General features: G+C 35.7%; 1 protein-coding gene across 6 annotated transcripts in view; it reads right to left on the reverse strand.

Annotated features, from left to right (window-relative positions):
• The window catches only part of LOC127880661 (pseudouridylate synthase 7 homolog), a 77,932-nt gene that overhangs the window by 52,407 nt on the left and 13,253 nt on the right, over positions 1-12,272 (reverse strand). Inside the window, exon 1 of one of the 6 annotated variants that reach the window (XM_052427985.1) lies at positions 4,744-4,822. The exons of 1 other annotated variant lie outside the window; for it this stretch is intronic. In XM_052427985.1, coding sequence (XP_052283945.1) covers positions 4,744-4,779 — 36 coding nt within the window. In that variant the 5' untranslated portion in view covers positions 4,780-4,822. Of the gene's footprint in view, positions 1-3,557; positions 3,702-4,484; positions 4,581-4,743; positions 4,823-12,272 lie in introns of those variants that run through there. 4 more of the 6 variants (XM_052427986.1, XM_052427988.1, XM_052427989.1 and 1 more) reach the window with 4 other exon arrangements.

The raw sequence follows: 12,272 nt of genomic DNA on the forward strand, positions 1-12,272 counted from the left end.
TCAGAGAAGAGATCAAATCCAGTGTCGCCTTATTTATCCCTTCCATTATTTAAGCCTTTCAGTGGTGGTAATTGGATAAATGGATTATCATCTCAAAGGTTTTGAGTAATCAGGTGGTGATAATTGGACATGATTATCTGCTCAATCGAGTAATGTCATTGAATATTAGGCACTGGGGGGCAAATGTCCACTTCTAAAATAAGCACTGGGGGGCAAATGTCCAGATGCAAAATAAGCACTGGGGGGCTTATATCCTACCTGTCATTTCTACTGGGGGGCAATTGTCCAAATGTTCATTTTTTCATTGGGGGGGTTTTGTCCTGGGGGGCTTATGTCTGGATCCCATAAAGTATAAAATACGTCATGAATGTGTACTCGGCGGAATAGCTCAGTAGGCTAAAGCGTTTTTACTTCAGGACTCTGGCAGGATTCCAGGGGTCACTGGTTCGAAACCTGCTCCGGGCAATGTTCTTTTCCTTTTTTTATTTTTTTTCTTGATTTTTTACTGGAGCTTTTACGATCCAATGTTTACATTTATCAATATAAAGCATTTAATGAATAAGTTAAAAAAAATGCCAAAATCTGTGAAAAGGCCCCTTTAACATAAAAACTAATATTTATATTTTTATAAATAAATAATTTAAAACATTATTACATACCCCAAACAAATATAATAAAACATATAAAATCAGCAACATTTTATGAAGCACATTTTCATGTAAAAATAAAGCACATAAAGATATTTTTAAAAAGCCCCTTCAATCATGCATGCCAAAAGTGTTCGGTCCAAACGGGACATTCCATAAAAAATGTTGGGAAACGTTGTGAAATGTGGGACATGCCTCTATATGATATCCAATCGGGAAAGAGTATGTGTAAATCATGTAATGTGATGTGCGCACATCAAGCACTGTTTTTATTGAACCAATCATCAATTAACTCTAAATTTAGATTGATGCTAAATGTACAAAACTATTTGTTTGAAAATCAGTCGAACACGAAAGTAAATTTATGAGAAACATCAATGTGCACTCAATTGTTTGATATACAAAATTGGTATTTTGACAGGTTTTTAGGAATTTAAGCCTAAAGTGGTACAATACACAGAATACTGCGTAAAAGTATCTTTAGACTAGCCATGAAATACAAAAGCAGCTGGCTTTTAATTCACTATGATGCATCTATCGATAGCAATTAGTTACCCCTATCAAGTGATTGTTTAGGCCCAATCGGGAAAAGTACCGGTACCAGCCCAATGGGAATAACAAAAAAAATTCACAATGTAAATTTGATTACACGTCCATTCATTACAAAACTAAATGATAATGTACATATTAATTTGTTAGCATATAATAGAGTTCCTTTAACAATTCAACTTACTTGATACAAAACAGGAATTGCTTAAATAGAGGTAAATAAAATCCATGCATAACATTATATAGATACAAACATACACGATTGTAGGACAAACGGCACCCGGACAATCGGCACCCGGACAATCGGCACCCAGTGTTTTTTTGCAGAGGCGGACAAACGGCACCCAGTAAATTTGTTGAGGCGGACAAACAGCACCCGGTAAATTTGTTGAGGCGGACAAACGGCACCCGGTAAATTTGTCGACCCGGACAATCGGCACCCGATTAAATTGAAAACCCGGACAAACGGCACCCCATTGTAAGCTAAGAAACATTTAAAGTTTGTTTTTGTTACCAATAAAGACAGTTGACACCTTGTTGGACTTTATCGTACTAATTAGTCTAATCCACTAATTGGGTTGAAAAAAAAACAACAACAAAATGTCAACGTTAAAAAAAACCTAAAAGACATTGCGAAAATATGAGTAATATCTCCGCCAAGGACCAATTTTAAGATTCAAGCAAATCCGTTGAGAAAATGGGGGGGGGGGGGCGAGCTAGGTATTAACGACTATTGATCTCGGAGAATCTGTATCGGTGACTGGTAATACCCCGGTAATTATAGAGGTAATAGATAATCCACTGATAAGAGATAACATTACGTGCGTAATTAATATTCAAGCTGTATTACACACTCGTGACACAATACACAGATGCATAGCGAGAAAGTCGCTTTCCAGGCGCCAAACTGTGATGTTCGCTGTTCAATCGGTAAAGAGAATGCGTATGGGGGGCGTGGTTAACTCGGCTTTTATTTTTTTTATTGAAGTCGGTCATTAAGTAAGCGATTACCTTAGATTGACGAGGAATCACAGTTTAACAATAAACGTACTATAAAACGGGCATTATCACACATTTTTTTTTAATGTAAACAATTAGTGGAAACATACTGTTAACAAGAGCCAAATATAAGACTAATACATATATATATATACACATATATATATATTGGGGCAAGGAAAATGCAAGCCAGTTGTAATGTCAGACCTGTAAATGATTTTATTATCAACTAATACATGTATTTATCAACATTTGACAAAACATAGAAATAACTAAGCCATTGTTATTAATTGTTAATTAAATAAAGCATGTCACTCGGTTGAACTAAGGGAAGTAATTGTGGGGATGGAGTCTACAGAGGTTTTTTTTCCCCCAGGACCAGAGGGAGTGTACGGTAAATAAAAATTGGTTTGAATACAATTGAAGGAAAATTGAAAAAAGTATGATGTTAAAAGGTAAAAAAGACCAAATATTACCTAGATGCGGTAAAAAACCCAAACAGCTCTAATCCAACCAATATAATTTATATATTGGGGATAACAATGGAGGAAATAGTACTAAAGTACCTTGTCTGGTATGTAAAATGGCAATTAAACAGAAAAACCGAGGTAATTTGCTATATAAAAGAGCAATTTAACATAAAATTAAGGAAATTTGCTATATAAAATAGCAATTTAACAAGAATTAGTGTAATACATGGTATAAAGTTTGCTATGATGTAGAAAAGCAGTATTAAGAAGAAAAATTAAGGCAATTTGCTATATAAGAAAGCAGTTTCACACAAAAATAAGGAAATTTGCTACACAAAATAGCAGCTTTAACAAGATTTAATGTAATACAAGGTACAAAATTTGCTATTCCATTTTGGTTCTTTTATATAAATTTATTTTCATTCGCAGTTTGTTGTTTTCGGGAATCATCTTAAGTTAAGGAATGCTTTAATTATCTTTGATGTATGTAAATTGTTAACATGTTTTATTAAACCAATTAGCAAATTACGTTAATCATCTACACTCAAATTAGTTTGATAAAACAGTTTGTTGACGGGATTTATTAATCATCTCTTTTACCAAACCAATAAGCGATAAGACAAATTACTCCAACAAGGTGCGTTTTATCAATTGACTTTGATCGGGTGCCGATAAACAGTAGATAAATATTGAAAATAAAAGCGTAAGCATAACGGTAATTTTTTTCGTACAATAAAGTCCAACAAGGTGTCAAATATCTTTATTGGTAAAACATCAAACATTCATAACTTTTAATCGGGTGCCGTTTGTCCGGGTTTACAATTTAATCGGGTGCCGATTGTCCGGGTCAACAAATTTACCGGGTGCCGTTTGTCCGCCTCAACAAATTTACCGGGTGCCGTTTGTCCGCCTCAACAAATTTACTGGGTGCCGTTTGTCCGCCTCTGCAAAAAAACACTGGGTGCCAATTGTCCGGGTGCCGATTGTCCGGATACCAACATACACACACACACAGACACATACACAAATGCCATGTTATGAAAGAAAAACAGTTTTGACTTCAGATTAGGAATTATTTTATGCCCGAAAAACCCTGAAATTGGGAAAATGTGTGTGGTGAACAGACGTGAAATCTTCATATTGGGAAGTTGGTGTATTTGATTTTTTGTTCCCAAATACTTTAAATTTGATAACTAAATGTTGTCAAGTTGTCAGTATTATATTTACTTAGGTTTAAGCCATAGAGATGCATAGGGAAACTAACTTAATGATGCATTTTATTTATTTAAATAAATATTTTTGTTTTGTTTTAAAACCTTCAATTCGGATTTTTTACAGCAATTGGATAATTAGTGTTTTTTCTAATTGGGTAAGTGCTGTTTTTCCATACTTTATAAAGAAGGGAAAAAATCCCTGCTATCATAAAAACACCATTGTGTGAATGCCTGATAAAATCAATAATTAACGGATAAGTCACTGATAGGAGGTCAAAAACAACACTGGCGCACTGGAGTGGGAGAATTGGTTTGTTAATAATAAAATTATTTCGGTGTTTTTACTCCGTTGACAGACTTTCTTTACCTAGGCTTGACTGAATGTGTTCAATATAACTTGTATTAATAAAAGTAAAAACAATGAACTTTTAAAATGAGTCAACAAAATAAAGTCATCTCAACTGATTTTCTCATTTCTGAACTCAAGTTTTTGTCGCGAAAATATATCGCAATTCAATTAATTGTACGATTTGTCACCAAAATTCTGTGCTATTTTCAAACAAAACATGAATAAATTATGGAACAACCCACTAAATGTTTTTTACCATGATGATGTATAATACAAGAGATAAAATACAAATACAATCTAGCTAATGTATCGTGTAGATCCAATCATATACTAAATGGCGGTTGCATCCCCTGATGAAGATGATATTAAAATAAGGGAGAGCACTGATGAAAGTGATGTCACCTTGTAAAATGAAAGTAATACGGATGCATACATATTGAAAACAATCTAATACTATGATACAGATAACGCTGGCCATTTCATTCACCAAATAATGTTTGCATTCAAATAATAACCAAATAATTGCGGTTGATATGATATAACATTTTCATAATCTGTCCCACTCCGGTGTAGCATGTCTATCCGTAGTGTCGGCCCTTTAAATGAATACATGTATACGAATTTGGGAAGTTAACGAAAACAAAAACACCCATCTTTTATTTTTCAATCTATAGTTTAATGTGTATTTTTGGACATAACAACGAAAACTGCATTAAAATCGGCATTGTTTTGACAAAATACTTGCTAGACTTAGCTCCCAGTAGTAATATGTACATCATGTACACTTGTTCTCATAACATCGGCCCTTCTGATTGGTTGCCTATAGCTTTGTTACTATGCGCATGTGCTCCGTCAGGTAATTTTCTTCTTTTTTTATAGACAAAATGTAACAAGAAATAACTTTAAAAAAAGATATACGGCGTTGATAGTTCAATGAATGAGATCAAAGATAGCGAATGTCTTTGTCTGTGCAGTTCTTAGCTGCATCACACGCAGTACGGGATGTTACGCGGAGTTTTCGCGGCTTATTTTACATTATTACATATTGCTGGTCATAAACCTTTAGATACAAAACAGAAAACCAAAAAGAAGAATGGAAGTGAAATTAAAACATATGAGTCAACCGGCCACACTCGAAGTATCCGTATTTATAGGCGTGTTCTTCGAACAAACCTGTTTTAGTGGTTTGTCGGGCATTGCTATTTGATTCGATTATTAACAGTATCGAGAATCATCGCGCTCATGCTTAATACTTTAGTCAATATGGTGGAATAATTATTGTTAAATTAATCAAAAATAATATTTATCATTGTATTGTTGAAAACACATTAAGAATCTATTATTGACATAACATAATTATATTGCTGAATATCTTCATTTAACATTTTTCTGGTCTAAAGAAAAATCCAGGTCACCTAGTTCACGGATAGAGTCTTTATTATATAACGATTATTTTACTGGCCGAGAACTCCGGTGATGACCTGTATATAAACTCTGACATTCACACACTGGCCGCGAATCTCGGTCGGACAGCTGGAGCGTGCGCGTCGCGACCGAGGCGAGAGTCACCCGCAGAAGATCTTCTCACCTGTACATATTTCCTTACAGAGGGAACTTCTGCGGGCGGCTCTGCTAATCCAGCTGAGTCCGCCACCCTCGAGCCGGACGTGTTCTACACTGCTATGTTCGCTGTCTCCCCGAAGATACAGCGGTCTCGTCAACCGCTGATACAGGACCTTGAAGACCGGGGGCCCGAGCCACTCTGTATGCAAGGGTCAAGGAGGTAGTGTGGCTTTCACACTATACTTTCCAAGAGAGGGACTGGTAAATCGACGGGGGTTCGCTATCTCCAGGATCTTGAAGACCGGGGGCCCGAGCCACTCTGTATGCAAGGGTCTAGGAGGTAGTGTGGCTTTCACACTATACTTTCCAAGAGAGGGACTGGAGAGAGCGGGACAGGGAGCTTACCAGTGTGGAGGACGTACGGGGTGGACCTGGTGTTGGCATCAGAACATCGAGGGTGTGGCCCTAGAGAGTGGACCCGGGGCGGCGGTACTCAGTGCGTTCAACGCACTGGGGAAACCGTCTCGGGGTTGAAGACGACGGCCGGATACGAGAGTGACCATAAAGGCAGAGCTGCTTGCTGCACTCCCTCGGCGGAGCTGCGTCCAGACAAGAATTTATCTGGAGATTGTCTCCCCTGAAACATCACAGGGGCAGGTCGATACCTAATGTAGTCGTGAAGACGCGGAAAAGACCTGTAAATAAACTACAACAGCACACACACACTGGCCGCGAATTTACCCGATACCTCGCGGGTTGAAATGCAATGCCATTAAAGTGAGGCCTCGCTTCCACTGCTCTTTATACTTTTACATGTTAACATGTTGATAGGAATATGGAAGTAAGTACTAAATATGAGAACATAGCCTTTAAGTATAAACGCTTTTGCCCTCAGGCCCGGCAATCCTCTGAAAATAAAAGGTGCACGCACAAACTGTATTGATGTCGAGAATTGAGTGTAAAACTATTAAGCCTTTTCATTAGAGATACAATTGTTTCATGCAGTAAAACAGTGTTACAAAGACGCGGATATGTTTCCAATGTTCTGGTGGTATACTCAAATAAGCCAATGGAATAAATGAAGTGTATTCATTCTTACCTAGCCGCGGGAAATTTTATTTGAATTTTATTGGACACTTACAAAGGTCAGGTAAGGTGAAAAACTGGCTAAATACAGGTACGCCGAAAAAATTCTTGACAATACAAAGCTTATGACATGCTTCATACCTTTCGCATATTAAGACGCATTGCAATTGTTTCGAAGAATTTGATTTGTTTTTACCTTTGATTCACGAATAAATCATATTGCTAGAAAAATGAGAGCATACGATGCATATTTTTTGTTTATTTATTGTATATGAGATAAAAGTTGTCGTTTCAATATTTTATTTGATCAGTTCTAACGCTGGTTGGTTGAGCAAAGACAGTTTGCTGATGCTGGATTATGACAAACGCAGGTTAGTTGAGATAGTGGTATACGCCGGTTAATTGAATATTGAATGCAATTATGTTTCGATTTTGAACGTTGTACTCATTCCTACGATATCCTTTTCCTTTTAAGAAATAACAAAAAAGTCTAACCTCGGGCGGATCAAACGAACGACTGGATTGCATCAAACTTCGGAATTCCTACCGCCAACAACCGCATCTTTGCGAACATGAACATTAAACGAAAATTAACGCCAATGAAGTCGTCAGCAATCCTTTCGATCACCTTTTTAATAAAGCAAAAAGACACTTGCACCGAGAATTCTTGAGAGACAATTATTATCGCGATTTTGACTGGTTTATTAATATGACCTCTCAAATACAAAGTGACAACGCGCCAAATTCAATGAATGATATTTTTGATAAAGAAGAGAACGACAAAATGTGCAGTTTCACAGATGGATACAGGTATACAGATTCTCCTGACTATTAATAATTCATGATTCGACATAAAATGTGATTTAATTCAGTGTCCTTGCTTCGGTTGATGTCGAGCTGAAAAACTCGCTTTTAGTTAGTGCGATGGTAAATATTGCAAATAAATAGTTTTCGATAACGCATATCCTGTTTCATGGACCACGATTTTTACATGCCAAAACGAACGGAACCTAAACGAAAATTGGACAATGAGCAGAAACGCTCTCCATAAAGGAACGGTGGGTGTCCGATGGGAGAGGGCAAGACGAAATCACAGCAAAGTGCTTCTAACATCAAAAATAGGAATTGACACTGACCCCGTGAAAGGAAAGCATACTATCATACGCCAGTTTGTAATTCTTTTAAAGACATGTGTTAGTTTTGATATTGCGTAAACCAAATATTATTTTACATTTCGGATTCAAAATCGATTTTGATTTGTTACGTCAGCTATATACAAACAATTACAGTTTATGGCCCTACGTTTGAATCCCCCTCATATCTTACAAAAGGCAAAAGAAATTATTTTAGTGTTTCATAGGTCAGTGTGTCCATATATTTCAATTTGTTTTAGGCTATTTGTATATCCAGTTGTTAACCTTGTCATCAATCTGAAACCTGTGCTATGTTTCCTATTTTGTTGTACTGTGAAGTTACATATATTGTTTTTCTTGTAATGCTTCACAATCTGATTCATTGTTGCGCTATCTATGTTAATGCACTGAGAAGCTACCTATATTGGGGGAGGGGTAGCAGGCTCTTTCGGCCCCAGGCTTTTTCAGCCCAGTCCTAAATTTCAGGCTTATTCGGCCCAAGCTTATTCGGCCCTTAATCGACCAAGAGCTTGGGGCCGAAAGAGCCGACAACCTATTGGGGCCGTATAATTATGCCTTTAATGACGCTGTGTGATATGGCGCACCAAAGGGGTCGAAACTTTAACTTCTGCTGCAGCAGAAAAAAATGCCGCTCGAGCAGCAAATTACTGCTCGAGCAGTATCTAGATGTTGCTCGACCAGCAATATTCCTGCCCGAGCTGCATTTGCAGAAAAATCCTGCTCGACCAGCATTTATTTTTAGAATAAGCCCTTGAACCCGTCAGCCAATCAAATTTGAGCTTACAAACGGACGACATAAGATACCTCTACGGAAACGAAATAGACCTGACAATAACTTTTGACAAACTGCAACAAACTCATAATATGTGTTTTAATCAATTAATATTAAATTCTTGGCCTTTTTTCGTAGCTGTACATAAAATAATAATTAAGCTTTAAAATCTATAAGTCATGTAGGAACATGCAAATTTGGTTGATAAATTGCTCCAACGTTACATGATTTATGCCTATGTGTAATATGATTCTGATTGGCTGATGCCATAATCTAAATATTAATGCTGGTCGAGCAGGATTTTTCTGCTGTAGCAGAAAAAAATGCTGCTCGAGCAGCAAATTGCTGCCCGAGCAGCATCTAGAATTTGCTGCTCGAGCAGCATTTAAATGCTGCTCGAGCAGCATTTTTTCCTGCTGCAGCAGAAGTTAAAGTTTCGACCCATTTGGTGCGCCATAGTGTGATGCTTCCTTTAACGAGGCCTACCGGTATATTCAAGCTCTTTGGGGGTTTTGAAACAACAACAGACATATTGGATCTAACTTTATAATGCATGCTGGTATTTGTTTCAAGTTTTAAAATTGCAGTTTCTAAAATATTGCCTTTTATCTTGTATCTTGTATTTTTTTTTCAACAAAAGCTTATTTCTTTAAGTTGCATAAAGATAAATAATGTGGACCAATAAGGAGAGGGTTATCATGAATGTGTATCGTGTTATTTCTTAAAAGTTGACCCAGCATTTGTAAAAATAATTGCAAGACATATACATTTCCAGAAAGAAAATTCGTTTCTGCGTTGAATAAGACCGAGATCGTGAAAATCGCTGCACAATTGATGAAGATATGGCTGTTCAAAGCGATGCACCCCGTTTCGGGGTGATTTTGAGTTGCATACCTTGTTATATATATATTTGATAGTGAAATATTTTTTTTCAGAAAAGTTAATTTTTCGTTATAATATGATTATTTATCATTCAAAATGATGTTTTCACTAATTAATATCATAGCCACACGCTAACCACCTGTGATCAGATCGACTGACTTCTTAAAGAAACGATTGGCTTATACGCATTAAAATAAAACTGGCCTATGTGCAACGTGAAAAGGCATTACAGATTTAAATGTAATTCCAATGAGACAAAGATAAATAATACCGAAAAAATATTTTAAGCATATTGATTTGAATTAGATTAACAACAATCGCAGATAACAAATGTATATTCCAACGGATTGGGTGAGATCAACAATAATCACAGATAATCAACATACAATAACTCGTGTGGGATAAACCATTTTCATAATCAATTTAAATCAGAATAATAAATATTACAGAACAGAACAGAACACATATTTTATTCACTTAAGCATATAACAGCTCATCGTGATCAACATAAAACATTCATACATGCGTGAAAAAATACCGTAAATAAAGATAATAATAAAGTACTCGTGAGAGTGATGTGTGTTTATGTACACACTGAATTGAGTATTTATACTCAACTATATATAAACAAAGAACAGATGAAACAGCAAAAAAATCACATTTCATAATCATTACATAATACACTGAAAATGTCAACAAAAATCGGCGTCATCAGATAAAAACACCGTATATTCATTTAATATAAAACGGTAAATAAATAATCATCATAAACGTCGAGTTAAACAAAAATAAAATTATTTCTTTTCTTAAAGCATGTTATACAGTAAATTGCTAAATTCCGAAGGGTACCTTTATTATTACTATTTAAGAGTTTCACAAATGTATGCATACTTGGTCTTATTGAATAGTATTTTGATATGTATTTGGATATTTCTTCTAAATAAAATGGACATCTAAGTAAAAAGTGATATTCGTCTTCTAAATCGTTAAGATTACATAAAGTACAAATTCGTTCATTTCTGATAATGTTATAATGTCTACCAGTTTCAATCAACAGAGTATGTTTTTATTGTCAATGACATCTAAATACACAGATCTTTCAAATACAGGTTTAAGTTCCTTATAAAAAAGTAATGAAGTGGATGAATTAACATTAACTCTCCACTCAGATATATACTGATCTCTGAGTCTAGTCTTCAACAAAGGAATAAAACTTTCAATTATAACTGACTCATGAAACAACCATACATCTGTAAATCCTGTTTGGTTTAAAATTTTGCGAACTTTAAAGGACCAACTAACAGTGTTATTTTGTGTTTCAATGTCTTATCTTTGCATATTAATGACCGCTGTAAGAATACAATTTCCTTGTTTCTTTTGATGAAGTTTAAAAAAATATTTAACAATTCGTATGTATCTACCAATTTATAAAAAAAAATCGACCAAGTTCGGCATAGAGTGACATTGAATTTGTTGACAGTTTTAATTTAACAGTCTTTTACAGAACTTTCTATGAATACGTTCAATATTAGGTGCCGCAATAAATCCCCATACTTCGCAATTATAATTAAGGATTGATAATACATATGAATCAAACATCTTAAACATAACATTTATTGGCACTTCCATATCTCGTGTAATACAAAAAGTGAATTCATAGCCCTTGTAACTTTACCATAAAGTGTATTAGTGGAAGGTATAAATGAGCCCCCTCTTGACATAACAATACCAAGGTAGTTAAAATTGCTAACTATTTACAACAACAAGAAACCGTCGGAGACGGGTGATGCTCCCCAAAGGTTTTTTGTCACAATATTGCACTATATATTCAGATAAAAGGAAACGTCTTGAGGGCACAATAGTTGGGGGGGGGGGGACAATAATTTTTTTATTGAAAATTTCAAAGGGCCATAACTCTGTGAAAAATCATCCGAACAGAACCCGCTGATAATATGCACATCTCCTCTTGGTAGTGAAGCTTCCCATAAAGTTTCATTGAATTCCGGTCATTAGTTGCTGAGAAATAGCCCGGACAAAATTGTGCACGGACGGACGGACGCACACACGCACGGACAGACGAAGCGGCGACTATAAGCTTCCCCCAAAATAAATTTTTGTGGAGCATAATAATCATATAAAAACAACAGGGATATTAAACAAAAAAACACAAGGTAAACGATATGAAACACAATGTTTCGGACGCAAAATCACACGTAATACTATATATAATTGTATTCCAGTCTGTATTGTCATTAATAAAGAAAATAATGACGGCACATTGGTGAGACATATGACAGGAACAGGGTTAAAGTGAGATCATACAATTTTTATATGTGTTCAATTGTAATATATTGATAAAAATATGGCCTCAGTTTAACAGTTATTAATGTGGTTATTGGTCTTTTTGCGGTAGATATTTCTTGCAATTCGTTCATCTGGTAGATGCGGTAGAAATAGTTTTCGCCTTTAAAGCTTGTCTATACATTTCTCGTTTATGGATTATTTCCTTATAATAATTTTGCCAAAGTGTGAGGCTGTTATTATTTTCTGCCGTTCAACAGCCTATACAGCACTGCAGAACTGATCA

Source organism: Dreissena polymorpha, chromosome 5, assembly GCF_020536995.1.
Source record: "Dreissena polymorpha isolate Duluth1 chromosome 5, UMN_Dpol_1.0, whole genome shotgun sequence".
NCBI classification, from domain to species: Eukaryota; Metazoa; Mollusca; class Bivalvia; order Myida; family Dreissenidae; genus Dreissena; species Dreissena polymorpha.